Here is a 23,681-nt window from a genome sequence, read left to right on the forward strand (position 1 = left end):
TGGGTTAAAGTTTCTTGAAGCCATTTCTAATTATCGTGTACAAAACTGAATGTATTAAGTTTTGTATGATACACAAGATCAATGTTTACAACGGCAGCACAAGCATGTAATCTGTGCCGTAAAACCTTTTGTAGCGTCTTCATTTTCACTGAAAGATTTCATCACACCTCATGGAGAAAGATTTAATTCAGTTGAAAGTGCAAGATTAATGAGTCGTCAAAGACTTTACAGAACTTTCTCTTTCAGCAAGTCAATTCATGGAATGTCATTTGGACCAAATCCTGGTCTCATTTTCACATGTGCCATATGCTGATATACAAAACTGGGGGAAACAATGTAATCATACATCTCCAGTGCTGCAGAGAAATAAAGACACTTTTGTACTGAGCTACACTTACAGATCTGGTGTTTAAATGCATTATTTCTAGAATAAGTTGTCGAAACAGTTTAGAAAGGCACATATACCTTATACAATGTATGAAACAATAGCAGGAGACATGGCACATGAACATGAGAAGATTATACAATAGTCCTCATAATGTACAGAGGCATTTAAAACCATCGAAGGCTGTGGACAATCAGAATTAAGAAAATGGTAATTACAATTATGTAGCAAAGTATTGATATCAATACTCCGATGTCTGATCAGGAGAGCAGCAGCTGAGGCGTCTGCTGTATGAAACACATCCGTCCAGACTAAAAGTCCTAAAAGGCAGCGTGACTGAGGAAAGCATCGACTCTCTTTAACCTCGTTAAGCCACCCCAACATTTCAAATTGCAGTCGATTGAGTGAATGCTACAAATTCGAAATGAATTTATTAGATGTGGAAAAAGAAATGTTTCTGTAGAATGGAAACAAAAAAAGACACTTTAAGTACACATTCTCTTCTTAAGATGATAGTTTTATCATAGGACATAAAGAGGAACCATATCCTTCAGCTGTCGGTCACACACACACACACACACTTTCGAGCTCCTCTTCACACTCACTCTTCTAGCGAGGCGCGTTCTCCCACATTGTGCAGTCCTCTGCTGTGAACTGATCGGCCGTCTTCACAGCGAGGGTAACTTTGGGGCCAGTTCTGGGAGAGTAGAGCCGTCTAGAGGACCTCCGACAGCAGCATCTGATGAAGAGAACCAGAGACAGAAGAAGAGACAGAATCTGTCTTATCAACCAGACGCGTAGTGAAAATAGGTGTAAATATCGGTGTATAAAAGCTCTACTGGAAAACAATAAAATGTGAAATAATAAATAAATATATTGTCTATACTATAAATGGCAAGTGAGTTATTTCTGAGATCTAAAAGTGGATAAAGACATCATCAATCTCTGTAGAACAGGTTGGGTGTGCCAGTGGATTTGCATAATTAAAAGACTCCATTAATCATCGCAGCAGCGCCTAACCTTTATCTTTCTTCTCCTCCTGAGTCTCCTCGGCGGCGGTCTTGTCTGCTCTGAAGAAGATCCGTGCGCTGCTCAACGAGAAGTGGAGCAGCTCAAACTCCTGAAGGGGAGAGGAGGACAAAAGAGGTCAGAGCGAACCGATTCCTTTTCATCAGAGGATGCCAGGCGTGGAGGAAGAGACGCGAGGCAAAGACACGGCTCGGGGTGAAAGGGAACGGAGCACCGCGGGACTCTGGAAGCATCAGGAAGCTGGTTCTTGTCGTCGGGCCCGCTTATTAATACGACCGGCAGCTGGAGCAGAAGCAGCGTCTGACACGAAGCTCATGAAGTACTTAAAAAAACATTAGCTCCTGATTGCTGCCATGTCCATCAACGTTTGTTGTTTTTCTTCTTTGGCTGATAACTTAGCTGGATCTGAAAACACAATACTTAATTATTTAGATTAATTTGTCTCACTCGTCCAGAGGATATCAGGAGCTTTGTGAAGACTCTTCTTAAAAGGTCAGAACCTGCCTAAGAATCCTCACGTTGTGACGTTTCCTTTCTGCTCAGAGTCAGTGAGCCTCGTCTGCACTTCCATGTCTGCTGTCCAACAGGAACAGACGGGAGATGATTGGGCATCGTATTAATGCCGCCTATTGACTCCACTTCCTCCACCTAGAGGCGGGGTTGAAGGAGATCCAATGCAACAGGGATGGTACCTGAAGGTAGCCGTCCAGCCTCTTCTGAGTGAGGTTCATCGTTTGCAGCAGCTTCTCGTCCTGGCTGGCCGTCTGCACGCTCTGCTCCTTCACCACGGCATTCATCTCCCTCTTGTACTTGTCTCTGACGGCCTGGAACCAGTGCAGGGAGTCAAACTCAAGGTACTGGTCCAGCAGCTTCAGAATGTACGCCACACCTGCAGCGGAGGTCAACGGGTTAAGTTAGTCAGAAACCCCAAAAAAGAAGCACAAGTGTCGAGCATTGAGTGGATGTCGTATCGCACGCACACACACACACACACACACAGACACACACACACACCCATAGCAAATCCATCGTCTGTGAAAGCAGCTCCAGTTTTGTTCTTCTTGTTGAGTTTCTCTTTGCAGCTGATGGAGTGCTCCACAAAATTCACCGTCTGTGGGAGGAGATTAGTTGCGCATCAATTACCGAAAGTGCCGCGTAGACTAATGACGAACATTAAAATGACGCGCCGCGTAGAGAGCAGACAACAACAACAAATGGACCGAGAAAAGAGCGCGACGGGTGGTAGCGTGGGAACAAATGAAAAGGCGTGGCCGCTGACCAGAGGGGGCACGATCATGTAGAAGTTCCTCAGGTGCACGTTCTTGGCGCTGCGGAACTCGGCGGCGAACACCGCCACCAGCATCTTGAAGTACTCCGTGCCCTCGGCGGAGTTACTCGTCAGATCCTGCAACACTGAATCTAGGACACTGGAAATGACCCAACGTTTAGGGAGGCGGCGCAAACAGAAGGTCGTGTTTACTTTCTTTATACTGCAGCTGTGGCGCCCTCTGCAGGAGTACAAATGGAAATGCACTAAAATCCAGAGACGCAGAGGAAATAGTTGTTTGTGTGCATGAGAGAATTATGAAGTAAAACTAAATTATAGGATTACATTTACTGGAGCTGAAGCATAACTTCTGTTATGTTGCTCATTCTGGACACCTGACATCTGTTGTTCTACTTCTGTCCATCCGGGGACACGGATCCTCCTCTGTTGCTCTCCCCAAGGTTTCTTCCTTTTTCTCCCCGTTAAAGGGTTTTTGGGAGTTTTCCCTCATGTGATGTCCCGGGACAGAGGACGTTGGGTGTGTACAGAGTGTAAAGCCCTCTGAGGCTAATTTGTGATTTTGGGCTATACAAACTAAATGAAATTAATTTTAAATCAACCCCAATCCCACATCCGCCAAATTAAATTATAATTTGGAGAAATAAAGCACACCTACCTCGCAGCTTTCTGGGTCTCCTCTGAAAGTCCCTCCTCTTTCACCAGCTCCTCAAAGTTGACTATGTCCTCCAGGTCGGGGACAAACCTGAAGACACAGAAACAGACCAGTGAGATATGACAGAACGTTTTAATTGGATTTATCTTAATATTTACAGAAAATAATAATGACGTATCCAGTTAGTCAGACATTGTGGAGACTTTCTCAGACTCATTAAACCCTCACAGCCAGCAGTGGAACTACTCTCTTGTACCTGATGGCGCTGCTGCAGCAGTGGAGACCTCCGGAGCGAATCATACGCACGTAGCCCATGGCGTTACCTAAAAAAAGGGGAACATTGGTGTTGGTTTAAATGTGGCGACACATGCAGTGACATTTCTACGGTCAGATCCGCATGTGTGTGTTTCCTCACCGATCTGGCTGATGAGCTGTCTGAACTGGTCCAGGTAGCTCTGACCATCGGGAGAAATGCCGAGCTTCCTGATGCCGCGGTTAAACTTCTCCGCTCGCTCAAACGGATACTTAGACAAGCACATGGACCACACATGAACAGGAGCGCGTTACTGTGCCAAGTGATATCAAGTGATATCTTTTTTTAGACGGCTAACAAGTTCCAAGAAGTCTGTCAATATGAAAACTTAAGTTTATTTAATCTTAACCACTGGATGCAAGTTTCCAGCTCTCAGCAGCTGGGGCTCAACCGGCGTCACAACCACACGACTAAAGGAAATCACAACTGTAACTGGTGGTGGTCAAAGGAAAGTCCTACCTTCTGATCGGACTGGTCCTTTGTTTCTCTGAAGAAGCGGATGTCCTTGATGAGTCTGGACTTGATGTGTTCGTCGTACATGAATTGACTGAAGATGTAAAACTTCTTCCGCAGGAACTGGTAGGTGAAATTCACCTGAGGGAAGAAGAGAGAAAATGTGCACCAGGTAGAAACCCTCGATACACCCACACCTGAGAGAACAATACAGCTGGACCGGAACTAGAACCACAGTCGGCGAGCTCACCGTGGTGTTCATGATGCCGGTGCCGTGGGTCCGGATGGAGTTGGCGATGTGACGGATGTTGATGGTGTTCAAGTGCTTGTTGTTGCTGGCCTTCTCCACGAAGATCTGTCGGAGAGCCAAACATGTCTGTGGTGCACAACAACCGCTTGGTTTAAGACCGGGGCGGCTCCCTTATGAACAAACGGAACAAGAGATATGCGCTTTAAAATGGAAACGTAGTCATCTAATAATAGAAAGGACACTGCACTTGTTGCAGGTTAAAAACAATGATGTTGTGCTTGGGCTGGCAAGAACCTTTCGGAGGCTCCTATTTTGTGAAACTCCTGAGCATACCCAGACATCAGGATTCATGGTGTGCCCCTATCAACATGTTATTGGCTCCAAACACATTTTATTTGGTGGAACAGAGGGCCACATGGCTCTTTGGATGGGAAAGGTTGGCGACCCCTGGTCCAAGAGATAAAAGGCGAACATGCCGACACGTCTTACCTGGTTGTTGAGGTTATAAAGGTAGCGCGAGACAAAAACGTGAATGTTCCTCATGATCTCCAGAACGTCCAGGCCCTGATGAGGAAACACACCAGGGGTCCAGTTATAACCAATCATCTATGACCTTCACTTCTTTGATCAAAAACTCCACCATGCCGTGTGCGGTGCAGCCACACAGACCTGCTCCAGGGTCTGGCTGGGCAAGTGTGCCTCCGTCATGGTGAGTCCGTAGCGCTGCGTGGCGAGGTTCCTCATCTCGCTGTAGGTGGCCCAGTCGTGCAGAGCCACAGTGGTCAGGTTGTAGAAGGTTCTATCCAGGTAGTGGGTCACATAGGCTGCACGAGAAACAAGAACAATAGCCTCTTAGTTATAACCTCCAGCATGTGTCAGCACTCAGAGGACGCACACTTGAGCCAAAGTTAGACTACATTTTACACTAAATGGGACACATACGTGCTAGATGGTCTTAGAAAAGACCAATAAAACCTTGGAGGTCACCTTTGATGAGGATGAAGCGGTTGAAGAATCGGATGGGTTTGAGGGAGAAGAAGTGAGCCAGGTCCTTCATGCCGACTTTGAAAGGGTTCCTGTCGTCCAGCTTCAGATGGGTGTGGACGGAGAGACGCAGGTCCTTCTCGATCTCCTTACACAGCTTGTCCAGTAGGTGCTACGAGAGTTCAAATGAGAACAAGGCGTCGAAATGCACATGAGAGGCGAAGGATGTGACGGCAAAGCTCTTCGATTGGTCAAATGTCCCAACTCACTGTACACCAGCTCTGTTTCCGTCTCTAACTTCAACCCTCATTTCACACGTGGCGGCTCTTTGTCATCGGCTCTCACCTCGTTGAACACGTCCATGATCTCCTTGTCGTAGCTCTCCAGCAGCTGGTCACATGACTCCATGTGTTTGGCGTGCAACATGGAGGGCACGCAGTCCCTCAGTGCGCTAAACATGTACTGATGTCATCAAGGTGGGCGGAGCACCGGAGCATCCAATCAGACACGAGCAGATAGGGAAACGGGTCACATTCAAAAAGAAAACTTCAAACAAATAGACAGCCGCGTGTATAAATTAGAAGATATTCAGTTTTCCAGGTGTCTCGAGAAGCAGTAAAACCAAACTTCCAAAATTAACTCAGCGATGTTAGTTTCCTCTTAAATTGAGGTTGTGATCCTCTCCAACAGGGTTACAGAAAGAGTGTGATCAGTCCAGTCTGCTCACGTGTATTCTTGCTGCGTCCACAGCGTGGTCGTAGACATCATCCAGGTAGATGGGAAACACCGCGCGGTGCCAGTAGAGGAAACTACAGTCACACTGCAGCTTGACCCTGAGGAATAAAGGGAAACAGTCGCATGCCAGAAGACTCTTAAAGTAGGTCACAGGAAACATCAAATTGCTAACATGAAACAAAAAAGTTCTGATCCGACATTAACAGCCAAGAGTCGGAGGCAATAAAACTGTTGGAAGGCTCATAGATGGATGTGAAGACATTTCTCTAAATCTGAATCCTGGGAGGAACAGCATGAAGGGGTGTACCATAAAAGCCCACATTTAATTGGACATTAATCTCGAACCGAACCAAGGGTTGGTTGTTTTAAAGGGGAAGAAGAGTTCAGGGACTCGGCCAGGTCGAGGTCGGCACTGGGAAAGAGACGGAGACATGAGAATGTGGGGGAGGTAGCTGTCAACCGGCTAACGTATAGAGGTGACGGGTCCTTCAGGGGGCAGCAACACAGACATCCACTCCCCGAGGGGTCAGTTGTGGAACGAGACGGATTGCTATCCCCATTGGTATAAATCACACGGTGTAGCACAAGGGAGTGTGGAGATCCGTACCAGATGAACTTCGAGAAACACAAAGACCACCCCGATTCCCCCCAGAGCCGTGTTTAATGTCTCTATCGAAGGAAAACTTAAACTCCTCCCGAAACCGTAGAAATCTTATTCTAAAAGCTATTCAAATAAAACATTTCCTGAGCCTTCTTCGTCCTTCCCGCCATCGAGATGTCACCTGCCGACGGAGAGGTCCCCGTGACGACGTCACCGTCCAGCCCCTGAGGCGAGTTGAGCTACGTACCCATGGCTACACAAAGTGATGCCGACACACTTCGTACCCACACACCTTGGTTTTGTACAAGGAGAGCAATTCTACTGGGGGCCCCTGGCTCCTGGCCGGACTCCTACAGGCTGGGAGAGAGATTCATAACGGTCGAGTCTCCTTGCAGGGTTTGTCAGAAATTGTTATTAACGCCTGAGTGTTTTAAACCAACAACTATCCAGAGCTTTGTGGTGCGCTATAGATGAATAGACGCCGGTGTACACTTGAGTGAGTTGGGTTAGAATATTCCTAACTTTGATTAAGAACCAGTTCCTCCTCCTCCTCCTCCTCCTCCTCCTCCTCCTCCTCCTCCTCCTCCTCCTCCTGCCTTCGCTGTCGATGTGCGCCACTCATCAGGCCCGAGCATTTGCGTTAGGCCCGTGTAAAGACACGTTCCTAACTTAAACCTAAAAGCGGCCGCCCCAAAGTACAAATAAAATAAACTGAGTCGCCTTCTTCCCCCCCCCAGTGAGAAAAGTGCGGGCACGGTTTACAAAACATGTTTTGGTTCAACACCTTATCGACGACCGCCTCGTGCCGAAGTGATGAATGTGCACTTGAGACGTCAGCATCTTAATGATTTAGCCTGTTTTCAAAACTCGTGTGCAAGCTCTGTGCCTACGAGACGTCGCAGCGCAACAGCTGGCTGCCTATCACACGAGATGTCGAAAGCTGGCCGGGAAGCAGCGGCAGCATCTCTGCACTTCTTCTCGGCTGCCTGGAGGGTTAATCACGTCGCCAGCTCTTGGCAGACGGAACAAAGGCACATCGTGTCATGCACTGACTCGCAAATTAGCACTTGGAAATCTTGTTCAGCGTGATCAAAAGGAAGGAAAAAGCCCACCTCTCGCTGAGCTCGCTGATCAGATCCAGCTTCTTCATCACGAGCTGCAGTGGAAGCAGCTCCTCTTCTTTGAACGTTTTCTACGAGACGGCGGGAGATTTCAATGTCGAGCGGAGAAAGCAAACAGAAGTGGTTTCATCCCACCGAACTTCCCCCCAACGCACCAGCTGCGTGCCGACGCACAGGGCCAGGGACACCACGAGGCGCCGCTCCTTCGTGCTCGGCCCACTCAGAGCATTTTCCACCAGGACCAGAGACGACAGCACATCCAGCCTCTGCTCGCTATACTTCTTGTCTGAGATCACCCTTTTCTGCAAGAGTGTCACATTAAATGAAGTTAATTAGAAGGATAGAAATATTTCAACATTGGTATCATTTGTGTGTTTACCTTGGCGACGCCGATGGCGTTGAGGGCCTGTAACTGCAGCTGCTGAGTGATGTGACAAACGGAGTCCGCGACGACCATGGAGCGCCTATAAAACATGTGCTCCACAGCCTGAAAGAGACACGTCACATGACCCAATTAGTGTTTCTCAAACAGACAATGCACTGGTAACACAGTACGAAGACACACACACACACACACCTTGAGCAGTTCAACGAGACGACACAGAGCTTTGACGGAGGTCTTGGTCATGGGCCGCTGCATCGACATGTACATGTTCATGGTGGTTTTGATGATGGTGCTGATGCTGTATGCATACAGGATGCCCTGAGAGGAACACAGAGGGAACCTTCGTAAAGACCTTTCACAAACATGCTTGTAAAAAAAGGCACACCACTTTTAAAATAAACACATGTGGTCAGTTTATCAGGAAAACACTCTCCCAGAAAACTTCCTGACAAATACAGGTATTTTTCCGTTTGCAGACGTAATGGAAAAATGTGAATGTCATGCGATGAGCTGGTCTGTCGTCCCATGTGTTGCCCCGTAGTCCCACTGAGCCTCGTTAGGAGATAACATTGTCGACCCTCACCTGTACAAACACATTACACCTGCTGTTCAAGTCTTCTGTCAGCTTGTCACCCTTATGCTCCGTGGACAAGATGGACTCCATCTTCATCATCCAGGAAGTCACAAACACGTAGTAGGACTGCACATCCCTGAAGAGAAGAGACAGCGGAAACCGTCAGATGCTACACATTGTGGAGTTAGACGAAGTAGACTGATCTTTGGCCCCACTGACTTCGTGAGTGCCTGTGCCCTCTGCTGGAGGTATGTGTCTCTGTGCGCTCTGATCGTCTGGAGACTCTTCTTATCCATCAGTTTAGCTGCGGCCGGGACCTTGGCGAGGAGGAAAGCGTCTGGAAACCAGATGATGTTTGCAGTCAGAGTGATAGCTGGGACCTGCAGGAGAAGGCAGACACAAACCCCCCAGACAGTTTCAGATGATTAACAAAAATAAATCAAACGAAGTTGAGGGAGGGCTGTCACCGACAAGAGATACCTTTTTACAGATGTCAAGCAGCGCCTTGTAGAACTTTTTGTCGACGCTCCTGAAGATGTGGAAGTGAAGCACAAATAGACCACAGACGCAGGCGTACTTATCCCTCTGGTCAATCTCTGACGGTTCCCCTGAAAACAACACGGACAAACCGACAAATCACTTGCGGTTGCAGCAAAGAGCAAACTAGTCGATCCTGAGAAGAGAAACTGACCAATTTTGGACTCGACGCTGGTGAATATGGTGCGAATGTTGAAGGCAAACTCCTCGGCAAAGGCACCGTTTTTGGCGACAGCTACTCCTTTCCCGGGATCATCGAATCTCTGCTCCACACAGGCCTGTCACACAGTTGGAAATATCATTGTAGGGGTGGCAGAGACTTCTGAATGTCCTGCGAGAGAGTCCGCATGTTCCGTCCCATTCAGCTGAATGTTCATGACTAGTGTTTGTACTGAGGCTCATGGTTGAACTCGTTATAAACTTTCTATACCATATCCTGTAATAAAGCGTTCTAAGATGAACGTGCTTGAAGTACTTTTGATTTCTCACGAGGTAACGGAACATTAATTTCCACCACAATCATGCTGCTCACACCATTCAGTCTTAAAATGACCTCAGTGATCTGTGTTTGCATATCGGCACAAAACTAAACTGACTTTCTATGGAAACACATCAGAAAATGATTTCTACAGCATAATAACGGCCTGCACGAAGGGAAGTCACCTGTAATATCATGCCATCCAGCAACTGTCCCTCAAGCTTGAGCAGGAGCTTCTCAAACGGTTTCAGCTTCTCTTCAGGAATGGAAAACTTCCCCGGGTTATGGTGGACAGATTTCAACAACCTACAATTAGAGGACGCAATTACAGAAGACCATCGACTGTGCATTATTAATATATTAAAGCATTCATGTTGAAATAGATTATAAATGAATATCTGGTTTGAACTGATAAAATGTGTTATAAATGCAGAAAATGTAAAAGGGTTAATGCAAAATATCACATTTACGTAGAAATACTTTATTTCAGTTAGAAACTATTTTGTAGGATTTTTCTGGTCACAAACAAGTTGACAGTATTTCTTGGTTGTTGATGGTTTTAATCCACCTTTATAAACCATTCAGACATGTCCTTCGTGGTCATACAGATCATTTAAAATTCTATCAGACGAATGTTGTCTTCAGTAACCAACTAATTTAATTTCTGGAATTTAGCTGAAATGAAAAGAGTACTGCACGTTATAATTGTTGCAGGTTTGAATATCATATCATATTATATGTTGTATATTTTGCTTCTGCTGGCAATGATCTTTTTGTGGCCCCTGTTCTCCAACACTTGAGAATGACCTCCCCTATCAAGCTGCTTTCTTATCTGTCTGCCGTCACCTGTGTCCTTCGGCTTGTGAATCTGCCGCTGGGACCCAGACACTAGTAGCCTCCACAATTTTGACAATAAAATATAGCAAACCATATAACCTCTGATGCATCTTTCACCCCTCCCTTTCATACTCACTGTCTGTGCATGTTTGTGTGCTATCTAACCCTTTGGAAGGAAAGGTTTAGAACTGAGCCCAAAACCAACGTGCATTGTTCCTTCCTGCGCAGGAATAGATACTCAGAAGCTTTCAGGTTGAAGGTTGGATCTCATTATTTTAAACAACTCATCCAAAGCTTGTGAATGAGTTACAAATAAGTCCACCACATAGCCATCTCACTGGTTGGTTGGTTGGGTGTGTGTGTGTGTGTGTGTGTGTGTGTGCGTTTACCTTTTATACATCTTCCAGTGATCTTTTAGTGTGCCTTGATTTTCCATTATTTCATCCAGTGTGAGCAGAACCGCTAACAACTCCCCGAGGTGTTCGTACACCGTCTGCAGAGAGAACACAAAACACACAGGAAGAAATATTTTTAAAAAAGAGATTCAAGACCCGACTTAACCCTTGTGTTGCCTTCGGGTCATTTTGACCCGATTCAATATTTAACCCTCCTGTCGCCTTCGGGTCAATTTGACCCGATTCAATGTTTAATGTCGGTGTTCTTTCGGGAGTCAACAAACAAACATAAAGTACCTCACACTTAAACTTGGAAAACAATATTAATTCTAATAATTTCCTGGAGATTTTAATAGCTGGGGTCATATTGACCTCAAGGGTAAAATATGTTAGTAAATATAAAGGTAACAGGAGGGTTAAACATTGAATCGGGTCAAATTGACCCGAAGGCAACACAAGGGTTAAATTCACACGAATCTTAAAACCCACCTGGAAATGGACACCTGATGACTCAATGATTTTTGTTGTACCCCTGAGAGATGAGAGGAGAAATGCTTTTAGACTTTTTTTCTACGTTGTAAGAGAGACAAACATGCAATAAGTACTTAAACTCGAAATGCAGTCTGTGAGTAGTTTAGTCTGCATAAAGAGCACAACGGCTCTTCTGATAACGAGGCATTTGAGCCAAGCCAAGTAGAACAGTGCAATCACTGTGCAACATTACTTGTTGCTGTTGTAGAGGGCAGCCAGCTGATGAACAATGTTGACCACCACTTCATAACATCTCGACACAAAACAGGACAGTTCCTGCAAAGACAGAAGATGTTATCGGGATTTCAACAAAATGCAGTTTGTTTCCACAGAAAGTATTCATTGCCTACCTGAAGGAACGAGATAAATCTGCCCATTTGAATCTGGGACTCCCCTTCAACCACGCTGGTGTCCGACACTGCAACACAAACGCACATTTATGTCTTTATTTCTCATCATTGAATCGAGAAATACCATACACCACTAAGGGCAGTCCAAGCATGAGGGCGAGTCGTAATATCTGACAGATTACCTCCTTCTCCATAGAACAATAAGCCATTGTAGAACTTGGTTTCTGCCTGCAGGAGAACATAACATCGAGCCTTTAGAATCTGAATTTTCAGCTCACAGCACAAACAAGATCAACCTCTCTCGACAATGGAGAGATTCGCTTGGACCGAGAGGAGATATGTCGCTGTGAGTTTCTATTCTGTTCAACTTGACACACAGTCCTACCGATGGTGTCACACTCATCGACGAGTAGCGTGAACACGCCAAGATATGCAGCACCGTGCCAACTGAGGCAGAAGAAGAGGACTGCAAGCTAGTAAACATGGAAGTAAACAATGCTGGATCTAAAATACTGTTTAAAATAGCGTTTGGAAAGAAATGCATTCATCACATTCGTTAAACCTCAATGATAAACAACAACAACAACAACAACATTATCCTCCTTCAAATCCCACAAAGCACCTTTAAGCAAGAGTAGAAAGGTATGATTAAATACACAAACAGAACCATTACAACAGCACAGAGTGCTAACACATGCTTACCTCGTACTTAAGCTTCTTCACTTCACTACATAGAGCAGCATAAACTGTGATCACTTTGTTCAGAACCTGCACACAACACAATAAAAAACAAGTAGTTATGAAAAAATGGAAAAAACAGGATATGAGACATATTCTATTCATCTTTAACGAGCCTACCTTGTTGTCTGTTTTAATCAACTCCAATAAGGATGACTGCTCGTATGGGAGAAGCTGAAAGAGAGTCGAAAGTAATGGGAAGGAAGTTGCACAAGTGTATATTGTGTAAAAACGATGCCGGTCTTTTCAGGTTAGCCACTAGTGTTTGAGGTTTTACCTTCAGGGCGATGGGGTCCAGAGTGAAGTCCCACACATCTCCGATGGAGTCATCCAGAGCCTCCTCGATGCCCCTCAGCTGAGAGGTGTACTCCTCCAGAAACCTGCTGTAGTTCTTCAGTTGAACCTCCGTGTGTATTTCTGCAGAACAGAGGGTTTGATCGAGGACACTTCAGCCGGGCTGCAGATGAAGACTGGCTCCTGAATTCTGTTTTACTAACACCTGAACAACACATGGCCGTACTGTTTATCATTTATAGAATAGACAACAACATTCAACCCCCTTTGCTGGGTGCATGGGCTTATTCACTACAGGACACCTGACACACGCTACCAATGTCCATTGTATTTGCTTTCATGAAAGGAATTTGGAGTTACAGTCCACTGTGTGTGCTTTTTAAAACATTTGTTTTTCTATGATCTCCTGTCTAAATGACCCAAGGGTCAACAGGCTGTCAAACTGATCAGCTGTAGCGACGTGACCGATGGCGTCAGCTAACTTTGCTGTCGCTTCACTTCACGAAAGTGTCCTTTACGTTACAACTGGGCTGCCTTCAGTGGAAGAACATGAAGTGAAATAATGTTAAATGTGTCCATGTGAGAAGCTTTTGTTTGCAAAAAAACAGTCAGGTGTGTTCCGTGCCAGCAAATAGACGGCGCCTGTGGAGGACGCAGCCCGCTAGCTGTGTAGCAACGGGTGCTAACGTCGGTTACACGTCGCTATGGTTCCCGTCAGGTCGGGCCGGTACTTACTTTGGGAACCGTCGTCAAAACGGTCAAACTCCCAGTCCGGTGCGATGGTTTCTACCGCCATACCGCCAGCATATGTGAGCCAAAACACTGCTGTTAAAGAGTGGGTTTACACGGTCCCATGACGGGTCTCATGATTTTGTGAGTGATCGCTAGTGCTCCTGGGAAATGGAGTTTCTTTTAGATAGGTGGCTTGCTTGCTGGCTTCCTGGATAGATACATAGATGGAAAGATAAATAGATGGATAGATGGATGGAAAATATAAATTAAATGATCAAAATATGTGATGCAACAACATCCATAACAGCTACACTATAATATAGTTTGGTCAGAGTGTAGCATTGGACTGCTCTACCAAATATCTGCCAAGTGTGTGCGTGTGTATGTGTGTGCGTGTGTCTGTGTGTGTATTCTGCTGTCTGTCTTATGCTACTGACACTGTACTTGAATATACACGCACTAAACATTATAGAGGTGGTGAGGACGTGTGTGTGCGTGTGTGTTTGTGTGTGTGTGTGTCTGTGTGTGTGTGTATCCTGCTGTCTGTCTTATACTGACACTGTACTTGAATATACACGCACTAAACATTATAGTGTATGTTTGTGTATCTGTAGATCTATAGAAGTACAGGACTCCTTGTAGAGAGGGTTTGATGAGTAGAAAATACCTGACTCCTGTGGAAGACTGGTCACTGCTGAGGTTGGAGTAGAAGGTCAATTTATCAGAATTCTTTATTGAAGATGAATCATGGGAGGAAAGGCACAGTCTACTGGATTGCAGAATTTCTTCAACTCTCTGAAGAAACCATAAGACCTTTATACCCTAACCCGCCACGTAGAAGTGGGGGTGAGACACACATGGGTGTCATCTTTATGTCCATTTATGGATGTTAACAAGCTTAAACTTTGAACCTAAGTTTACATTTCAGGGAGAGATTCTGAGCAGAGGCATACTAGACATAAGTCCATATATGGAGATGGTCAGAACATGCATGCGAGACATGGATCATATGTGGAGAAGAGCTACACCTGTTCAACTCTAATGTGTGAGTGGACACATTCTAGTTCATCTGTGAATATCAGTGTGTGTAATTCTCCAAGAAAGCTGGATATATATAGTTATATATTGTGTTGAAATCTCTCATAAACTGTTACAACATTACATACAATGTTATCAATCTTAACATGTATACAGGATATATAAAATATCTCCACACAATGAATAATTAACATAATAAATAAATGTATTTCAAAGTTTCTGTTTCTTAACTCTGAAAACATATTATATAATCACTACATTTCTTTCAAGCATCTTTATTCGTATTATTGATACATTTTTGCTGAAATACCATTTTATTGCAGATTGGCTGAAAGAAATTCATATAATTTAAACAATGCTTGGCTCACAACTCCATAATCTCGGCTGTTTAGTACCTGGTCATCCCTCAGGAATTCCAAATAAAGAGCACTGTCACTGTCAGACAACACAGGGTCAGTGTTGATGGGAAACAAGCATGAAGAATGATGATGCAGGCAATCTGTGCCATCAGGTGACTGAGGAAGCTGAGTTAAGCCCTATCATGCAACAGGACTCATTTGCTTCACAACTACATTCTTAGCTTTTGACTGCATCCACCAATTCTATATTTCTTCATTGTGTTTCTCCTTCTCCTCTCAGGCCAACTGTTTGTGACCAGTGTCGGCGCCACGCTGTTTCTCTGGAGCCAAAGCAGCCGGAGTAACATCCTGCCAGCTGTTCACCATGGTTGTCCCAGAGTCACAAGATGCGCAACTGTCCCCAAGTGGCTCAGTGGGCAGAGGCACCATGCCAACCGCATGGATGCAACCCGTCCCCATCTCAAAACCATGGAAGCCCACAACCTCTTAGCTCTAATGGGAATATTTCACCAGCCAACACCCGTCTCCATTATGAGCCACAGGAGACAGACTTTCTGCTCCCAAATCAACTGTATGGTAGTTAGGGGGGGGGGGGGGGCTGAGCGATTAAATATATCTCTTGTTCTGCCTGTTTTGTGATATACATGCCTAAAAGGCGCCTAATATTTCTAGACTGAAATAATATCGGCATTATAATTATTAGAACTATGAGGATTTTTGTGTGTGCCTATTTTGTGGTGCCCCCTCAGGACTTGGTGCCCTACGCGCAGCGCGTAGTGCGCGTTATGGGAGCGGCGGCGCTGCAAACAACGCTATGGAGAACACAAGAGCCACCACACATCTCTGGACCGAAGAGCAGACAGAATTTATGCTTAATGTATTGAAGGAGTTGAACATACTAAAGTTCATGGTTCTTTCTCGAAATGTTGATGTTGTTGTTGTTGGTTGTTGTTGGTAGTGGTGAAGAGGTCAAGCGGAAATGGCTGTATCACCACGAGTTGTAATGAAAACAGCGCCACCTATCGTATCGGATATGACATGCTTTCGGCCAATGATTCGAATTACTCACTGCCATGTATATTGGGATAATAGCAGATCCCCCAAAAGATAGCATAGTCCGACTAAAGCAAGATTCGAATTATACCATCATGTAAACGCACTGACTGAGGTAAAAATAGTCCCAACAAAAGCTTTATTTACTTATCTACCAAATACTACAGTGACCAGCTGCTCAAAGGTATGTCACGTTTTTTAAGGTTTTTAAATTCAGTGGGAGCCAATGAGCTGGAGGGATGACGTAATGTAGTCAGGGAGGGGAAGTTAAAAAATAATGAGACAAGTGTTGCTGCAAAATTTATTTTACCGGCTGTCATACAACCAGAACTTGTATATGAAATAATGTATTCTTTCAAGAAGAGGCCTCATTATACACAGTTACAAAGAGTCTGATAGAGTACTGAAGATAGATCACAAAAGATTAACGAGTCATCCTGAGATTATAGAGGGAGTGAAACAGGACGGGGGCAGATTCATCTCGCTTCAGCTTGTGGCCGACAAAAGGAACGCTGGACCAGCGCGGGAAGGAAAACATACAGATGAATACCGCCTGACCTTAATTTATGACCCGTTCACCCGTGTGTGGTGCTTGGGTCTGTGGGACACACTTTCATTTTTTATCAAAAGACATATGATACGATTTATTATTTTTCGAGGCTCATTTAATGTCAAGAACATATATCATATTGTTGTATATTATACAGTGGGTACGGAAAGTATTCAGACCTCTTTCAAATGTTCACTCTTTGTTTCATTGCAGCCATCTGCTAAAATCCCAAAAGTTCATTTTATATTTAATTAATGTTCACTCAGCACCCCATCTGGACAAAAAACCCCAGAAATGTAGACATTTTTGGAAATGTATTAAAAAAGAAAAAAAGGAAATATCACATGGTCATAAGTATTCAGACCCTTTGCTGTGACGCTCATATTTAACTCACATGCTGTCCATTTCTTCTGATCCTCCTTGCGATGGGTCTACTCCTTCATTGGAATCCAGCTGTGTTTAATTAAACTGATTGGACTTGATTAGGAAAGGCACACACCTGTCGATATAAGATCGTACAGCTCAGCTAGAGCTCTCATCAACTTTGGCCTGCAGCAGACTCGTGATTATAAAAGACGGAACTGAGTTCAGTTTCCGATAATAACTGAAAGTCAGACGGCTGACTTAAAAAGGGGAAGCAGAGATAAGCTTATAACAAGAGGCACCTGCATTTCAGCTAGATATATACATAATTGTTTGAATCTGATATTCTTTGGTGATCAAACAGAAACGTTACACCTTTCTGTTTGCCAAGGCCTGGGAGGATGCGGCTGTCCTCCCTCATGCCAGCTCGGTCCAATTAGACTGCGGATTCTGAATGAAGTCAGATGACGTTATCCTTGAATAAAAAAAGACTGTTTTTCTCTGTAGAGTCAGACTTCACTTCAGCCTGCGAGTTGAATGGACCTCTCACCTGCTCTTGCAATTGCAGCGCCGATATTTATGACCAGAAGAATAAATCATCCTGAATTTAGAAGTTGTTTAAACACATTTTCAATGAGCGCACATGTTCAATTCAATTCAGTTTATTTTATATAGCCTAAAATCTAAAATTACAAATTAGCCTCAGAGGATTTTACAACCTGTACACATACAACATCCCAGTCCTAGGAGCTCACTTAATGTTAGCCTGTCTTGCAGGAACCAATCCTTATTTACTCATACTCCATCTTGTGGTGGAAATGAATGTTCCGTAACGATGTGAGAAATAAAAAGTAATTTTGCCTTTGAATACTTTATTACAGGATGAGATATAGAAAGATTATATGAAAGCCCTATCTCAAAATGTCAATTTACTAATCTCATCATAATGAGATACTATCTCACATTAATTCATACATGTGATCTAATAAAGGTAAAGGGCAAACATTTAACATGTATGCTGTTTATAGTGCTTGTAATTGGGATGAAGTAAACATCTGTTAAGTATTTTAACAAAAAATGATTTCATTGTGTTGAATTCAAAACACAAAAATACCGCAGGCCCACCAGACCCACGAACGCTGGCTGAATAACAACAATATGAACACCACACAAGGGTTAAGTACTTTATGACTAAATGACAGGTCAGGGGGTGTATGTGACATTAAGCAGCTGCTCCATGATTCACTCAATGAAAGCGTTGATAGTTTGCACTTATAGATCAGAATGTGAAATACAACTAATAATATAAAATAGAAGATTTTTACACATTCTTGGTTCTCTTTTGTACTGTCACTGTTTTTCGAGAGCATTGCTTGGTAGTAAACAGGAAACAGTTTATGTTCTCCCCCAAAGCATTATGTAAGTCTCCTTTAGTTGAATATCTTACATACATAAACTTACAATATATAATGCAGTCAAATTTTAAAGCTAATGAGATGCATTTCTGTTTATTACAAGCAACCTAACAATATTTTTTTTAATTTAAGAGCCTCTAGTATTTATTTTTATTAGGATTAGATTCACTTGTTATGTTGGATTCAACAGGAGGCGTACTGATTATTCAAAATTATTAGTTTCTTTTATGTGAGTTGGTGTATGAACAATATTTATCTGTCGAGGTTCAAAATTAATTCTTCAGACAAAAGAAATCATATCAAGATAATAGCTGCTCTGAAGCTCTCCATCATATTACACCATCAGCACATTGAGCTTGCCCAGTTTATAATGCGTTAATCCATATCTGACGTTCCCAGGTGAATGCAGGAAAAATGGAACCTGCCAGAGAAAAGTGGTTGTTGATCGTTGGGAACCTGGCGCTCAAGCAGGTACTTTATTGGAATAAAGGAACTTTGTGATTGGTTGCAACTAGTTTATATTCTAATGAACCCTCTCAGTATCATTACCAGTTAATCTGCATCATTCTTTTGCGATATATCGCTCTCACTACCTCCCTCGTTTTACAGCTTCAAGCCACAGTGCTCGGCCTGTTCGCCTCTTTGATGGCGACTCTGCTGGGCTGGATGGCAGAAGGAACGGTGCCCTTCCGCCATGTGATGCTCCTGTGCTCAACCAGTATTTCAACCGCCTTCGTGGCTTCATTGCTGCAAGGTAACAACACCACCCATCAGCACCTTGACCCGCTGTCCTCAGACAGGTGCATCGCCTTCCTAACCACATCTCAGTTACATCTGTTCAAACCTTCTCTGCTTAAAGGACCAGTGTGTTGCTATTATTTGGGAATTATTAACAGAAATTGATTGTAAAATTCCTAACGATGTTGCCATTAATGTATAACCACCTGAAACTAAGAATGATTGTCTTTTTGTTCCCTTAGAATGAGTCATTCATATCAATAAAGAGCGGGACATCTATAAACACACACAAAGACAAAAATGTACTTCTCATGAAACTTGTTCAGTTAATAAGCTAATCTCCATGTTATAACATTATTCTAGAAATGGGAGTATGAACAGAGGGAGGGGCTCTGGTAAGGTGCATCTATTGCACAATTGTTTCCCGCTTGGTGGAAGATGGCTTCTGATCAAACCACTGTTTGAATTTCAGCACAGATTGATTTTAACAACTTCCGTGCATCAGAGGCAGATGTGTAGCCAGGTATTATTATGGGCTGCATACACAAGCCATACCTCTAGTCTCCACTTTCCTTATCTTTTTTCCCCTACATTACCTTTATTTTCTGACTTTACAGACATTCAGGTTGAAATTAAATGAAGTGTATCAGGTATTTCTAACAGATGTCCTCAGGACTAATCCCATGTTACCAAATAGATTCAGAACATGACCTTGTCTTTAACCCTCTCCAGGTATTATTATGGTGGGAGTGATCATTGGCTCCAAGCGAATGGGAATCAACCCTGACAACGTGGCCACACCTATGGCGGCCAGCTTTGGGGATCTCATTAGTCTTGCCTTGTTGGCCTGCTTCAGTCAGTGGTTCTACTCCCTCAAAGGTAAAAAGAGACACGCATATTGGAGTCAGAGGTCATGTAATTCCACCCGTTGGCCACATATGGTACTCTGGAACTAACACAGTCATAAAGATCAGGAACCTGGGTGAATTTAAAGGTCATATGAAGGCTTTTCTCTTGACAGACCTGTATCCATACGTTTTGTACCCGGTGGACTTGCTATTTTTGTGCCTGATTCCTCTTTGGGTGGTCGTCTCCTCCAAACATCCAGCCAGTCACGTCCTGCTCCGCACGGGCTGGGAACCAATGATTACAGCAATGGCCATCAGCAGGTACTCATCTCCGCCTTCACTGACTTTTTGGAAAGCATGCACATTGTAATAAAGACTACTTGGTACATTTAGGTGGGGGGTGGAATTTGAAGTTCATAAATTAAGTGGCATTGAGTTTTAAGATAATACGCTAATCATCTCCCTCCCTTCACTGCTTGTCAAAATACAAGGAGAATACAATTTATGTTGGTTTCCTTTGGCTATCTTTCTTTTAGTATCGGAGGACTTATTCTGGACAAGACTGTGTCGAATCCAAACCTTGCAGGGATTATAGTTTATGCTCCAGTCATAAATGGTGAGTTTGAATTTTTCAATTCATAGTCATGGAAGGATCCTTACGCTCCAAAAAACACTCTGCCTTTTCTATTAAAAGTTGCACTGGAAACACATTAAAAAAATATGGTGATCAGATTAGAAACATGCATGTTTGTGTTGCAACTGTGTGGAGACAGAAATAGGGCTCTAATAAGGGCTTAAAACACAATCGTACAACCTTTATGTGAAAGTTGGAGATTCGGGTCTATTCATGGCAGGACATGGAGACAGTCTATACTACTACTCCAACACTTAGTCTATTCTGTAATATGCAGCTATTCTTATCCAAAAGATGTTTGAAGAAATCACTGGAAAAGGTCAGAGGTTAATGCAAAAGAGTTTTCTCTTTGAACAAAGTGTAAACCCTGAGCAGTCGACGGGGAACACTGTAGGCATCTTGGTGTATCTCTTTCTGTGTGAAGTCTGAGGAATTCCTTTAATCTTGTGTTTTCTATCCAGGTATTGGGGGAAACCTCGTATTTCTACTCATTTGCATTTGAATTACTCACCTGGAGAGGTTCCTGAAGACCGTAAGGGCTGCTTCAGCACTTACCACACTTTCTTTGGCTCAGGTAAAGATGCAAAAACACTCCCCTCCACCCCCCTCCCCAATTGGATAGAAAAGAAAGTATATCAAATTGAGTAACCTCCAATAGTCAATACATTATCAACATGTTAACATGCATGATCACTTCCCTAAAACATTAGATCACAGCACATTTGAGTGGTCCTGCATTTACACTTCCTTTGGCTCATTTAAAGATGAAATAGTCAAACCATTCAAATAAAGAATAAAGCCCCACTGCCTAATCCCCTCCACCCACACACCCACACCCACACCCACACACACACACACACACACACACACACACACACACACACACACACACACACACACACACACACACACACACACATGTTCGGCTTTGTCCTCGCAGGAGCAAATCATCGCTCTGCCCAGGTTCTGCTGCTGTTGGTGATCCCTGGTCAGCTCATTTTCTTACACCTTGTCCACCTGATGAAGGGCGGCCAGACGGTGCCCAGTCCTCTCCTGACTGTCAGCTTCTTGTCTGCTTCCCTCATTCAGGTGAGTATGACATACTGTATGGCCAATTTTCATCTGCATACTGTACAATGTACATAATGTTTCACATTACCACCCGTCTCGGTCTCTTAGGTCTTCTCCCTGCTGTGTGCAGCCGACTGTATGGTCCACTGTCTGTGGCGGAGGGGTAAGGACCCCGACAGTTACTCGATCCCCTACCTCACAGCCCTCGGAGACCTACTCGGGACTGCTCTCCTCTCGCTTGCTTTTGTCATGCTGTGGTGCATCGGTGACTCAGGCAGTGTGTCGTTTCACATCAAGGAAAAGGTTTAAGGAGGAGCAAACGCAAAATAAAACACCCTTTGGAAGAGTGACATTACAACAACAAATAAACCTTTTCATCAAAGGCAGTCATCTTTTGGTTCTTCATGTTTCCCACCTTTGCCATCATCATTAACCCTCGTCATGTCCTCCTGATTGACATACACCTGTTGTCCTCTTGGGACAAAAATGACCTCGCCTGGTTTGACTGTTATTTAAGCATATAGTATAAATAAACACATTCTGTTTCACACCTTTAGTCTTACTTCAGTCCAACACAGTAACACGCATTTTGCCCATCTTTTTGGAATTTAGGGCCAATAGACCTCGTTCATATAAAAGTATACCCTATTATATTTTGGAAATGAAATAAAACAGTTTTGACTATATATTTTGACTACTTGACTTGTTAGTCAAATAGTTAGAGTGGTCTATGTCAAAGTTTAGTGAGGATGCTGTCTTTGAATCTTTTAAATTGTTCTAATGGCTGCACATCATCACACCTGTTGTGCTCTGGGGTAAAAAATGACCCCGCCTGGGTTATTTTAGCATATAGTACACATTTTCATTCAATTCTGTCTTACACCTTTAGTCTTACTTCAGCCCAACCATTCCCACACATTGTTCTCTTCATTCTCGAATTAAGGGGAAAGAGACCTTGTTTACAAAATATTGTGTCGCGATTTAACCAATCCACGACTACGCGTGCAGGAAAGACTAGCCGTACTGCAGGAGGATTCTCGTTGAACTTCAATCAGGTTTATTCAACAGAGCATCACACAAGCTGAATACGTGTACACGGGTCTGTGGGAAGGGCCTCCGCTCGCTCGATTCCTGACAGACTGAAAATCCAAAAAATTAGATATGCATATAAAGTCTTTAAGAGCATTTGTGATTGGTGCGCATAATAAGTAGGAGGCGGCCCGTGGTTTAGACTTAGGAGCCTCATTGGAGCACAGGGTGTAGTCCAGCCCTCTAGGCCCCACTGTTGGAGTTGGACAGCGACACACCACCTGGACGACACTCACTGGAAGAAAGAGCGGTAGACTTCTACGTTACATCTATAAGCATTTTATTCAGAAATCAGGATACAAGTGGACAACATGCATGGACCCCCCTCCAGAGCTCTGACCGATGGCCTCAGCGCTGGAGAAAGGACGCCGGTTCAGAGTGTGCAGCCATTTTAAATAGCCGAAAGGAACAGTTCTGATTGGACAGGAGCATAAGGGGGCGGTGTCTTCTCATTGGTTCTTGTTGCCAGCTCCCGCCTCTGCCGTCCCTTCATTGGATGTTGTGGCCAGCACATGAATGCATATATTTAGTAAGGGGGTTGTAATAAAGTAAAGAGATGATTCAAGGTCCTTTTGTTGAGAAGGACTCCTGTCCGGTCATTCATTAATGAAGGTATGGTGCTGGTTCCTCTCAGATGGCTGACTGGACAAAAGGACCTAATCATTAAAGAGTGGGAAAGAGTGTGTGTGTGAGTTTGTGTGTGTTCAGAGTGGGGCCATACGTGACTTTAAGGAGAGAAACGGCCTCGTCCTAATCTTTCTGCCCCGGTGAGGTCAGGTGTGTGATTGCCCTTTCCTAACCTATGAATATAAAGAGCTTTCTTCTATAGTGACTTAGCGTGAAGCGGAGGAGGGGAGTGTG

At 44.0% G+C, this 23,681-nt stretch overlaps 2 protein-coding genes across 3 annotated transcripts; one reads left to right on the forward strand and one right to left on the reverse strand.

The window, feature by feature from the left end:
- Positions 1–168: 168 nt before the first annotated feature.
- Positions 169–13,778, reverse strand: washc4 (WASH complex subunit 4). Of its 2 annotated transcripts, XR_008831993.1 has the most exons (34): positions 13,666–13,769; positions 12,914–13,053; positions 12,757–12,810; positions 12,601–12,666; positions 12,081–12,126; positions 11,899–11,966; positions 11,742–11,824; positions 11,507–11,549; positions 11,012–11,115; positions 9,971–10,091; positions 9,462–9,585; positions 9,251–9,378; positions 8,990–9,150; positions 8,780–8,906; positions 8,389–8,514; positions 8,191–8,298; positions 7,967–8,113; positions 7,803–7,882; positions 6,082–6,187; positions 5,700–5,816; positions 5,358–5,526; positions 5,040–5,194; positions 4,860–4,934; positions 4,371–4,475; positions 4,127–4,261; positions 3,770–3,878; positions 3,611–3,677; positions 3,358–3,444; positions 2,694–2,841; positions 2,429–2,525; positions 2,107–2,303; positions 1,406–1,505; positions 991–1,124; positions 169–842 (listed from the first exon to the last, which is right to left on the reverse strand). XR_008831993.1 is itself a non-coding variant. In XM_056416153.1 (33 exons), exons 1-33 carry the CDS (start codon positions 13,724–13,726, stop codon positions 1,054–1,056), a joined length of 3,525 nt encoding a protein of 1,174 aa, XP_056272128.1. In that variant the 5' UTR covers positions 13,727–13,778; the 3' UTR covers positions 169–1,053. The 2 variants fall into 2 exon arrangements, 1 of the variants encoding a protein (XP_056272128.1); XM_056416153.1 differs by having other exon boundaries at positions 169–1,124; positions 13,666–13,778.
- A 1,645-nt stretch (positions 13,779–15,423) lies between these two features.
- slc41a2a (solute carrier family 41 member 2a) lies at positions 15,424–22,040 on the forward strand. Its single transcript, XM_056416242.1, is given in 12 exon segments — positions 15,424–15,489; positions 15,491–15,635; positions 18,391–18,401; positions 18,840–18,911; positions 19,050–19,194; positions 19,911–20,057; positions 20,200–20,347; positions 20,563–20,642; positions 21,122–21,133; positions 21,136–21,234; positions 21,601–21,749; positions 21,840–22,040. Coding segments are annotated over 12 exon segments (1,275 nt in total).
- Positions 22,041–23,681: the final 1,641 nt, after the last annotated feature.

Source organism: Pseudoliparis swirei, chromosome 6 (assembly GCF_029220125.1).
Source record: "Pseudoliparis swirei isolate HS2019 ecotype Mariana Trench chromosome 6, NWPU_hadal_v1, whole genome shotgun sequence".
NCBI lineage: Eukaryota > Metazoa > Chordata > Actinopteri > Perciformes > Liparidae > Pseudoliparis > Pseudoliparis swirei.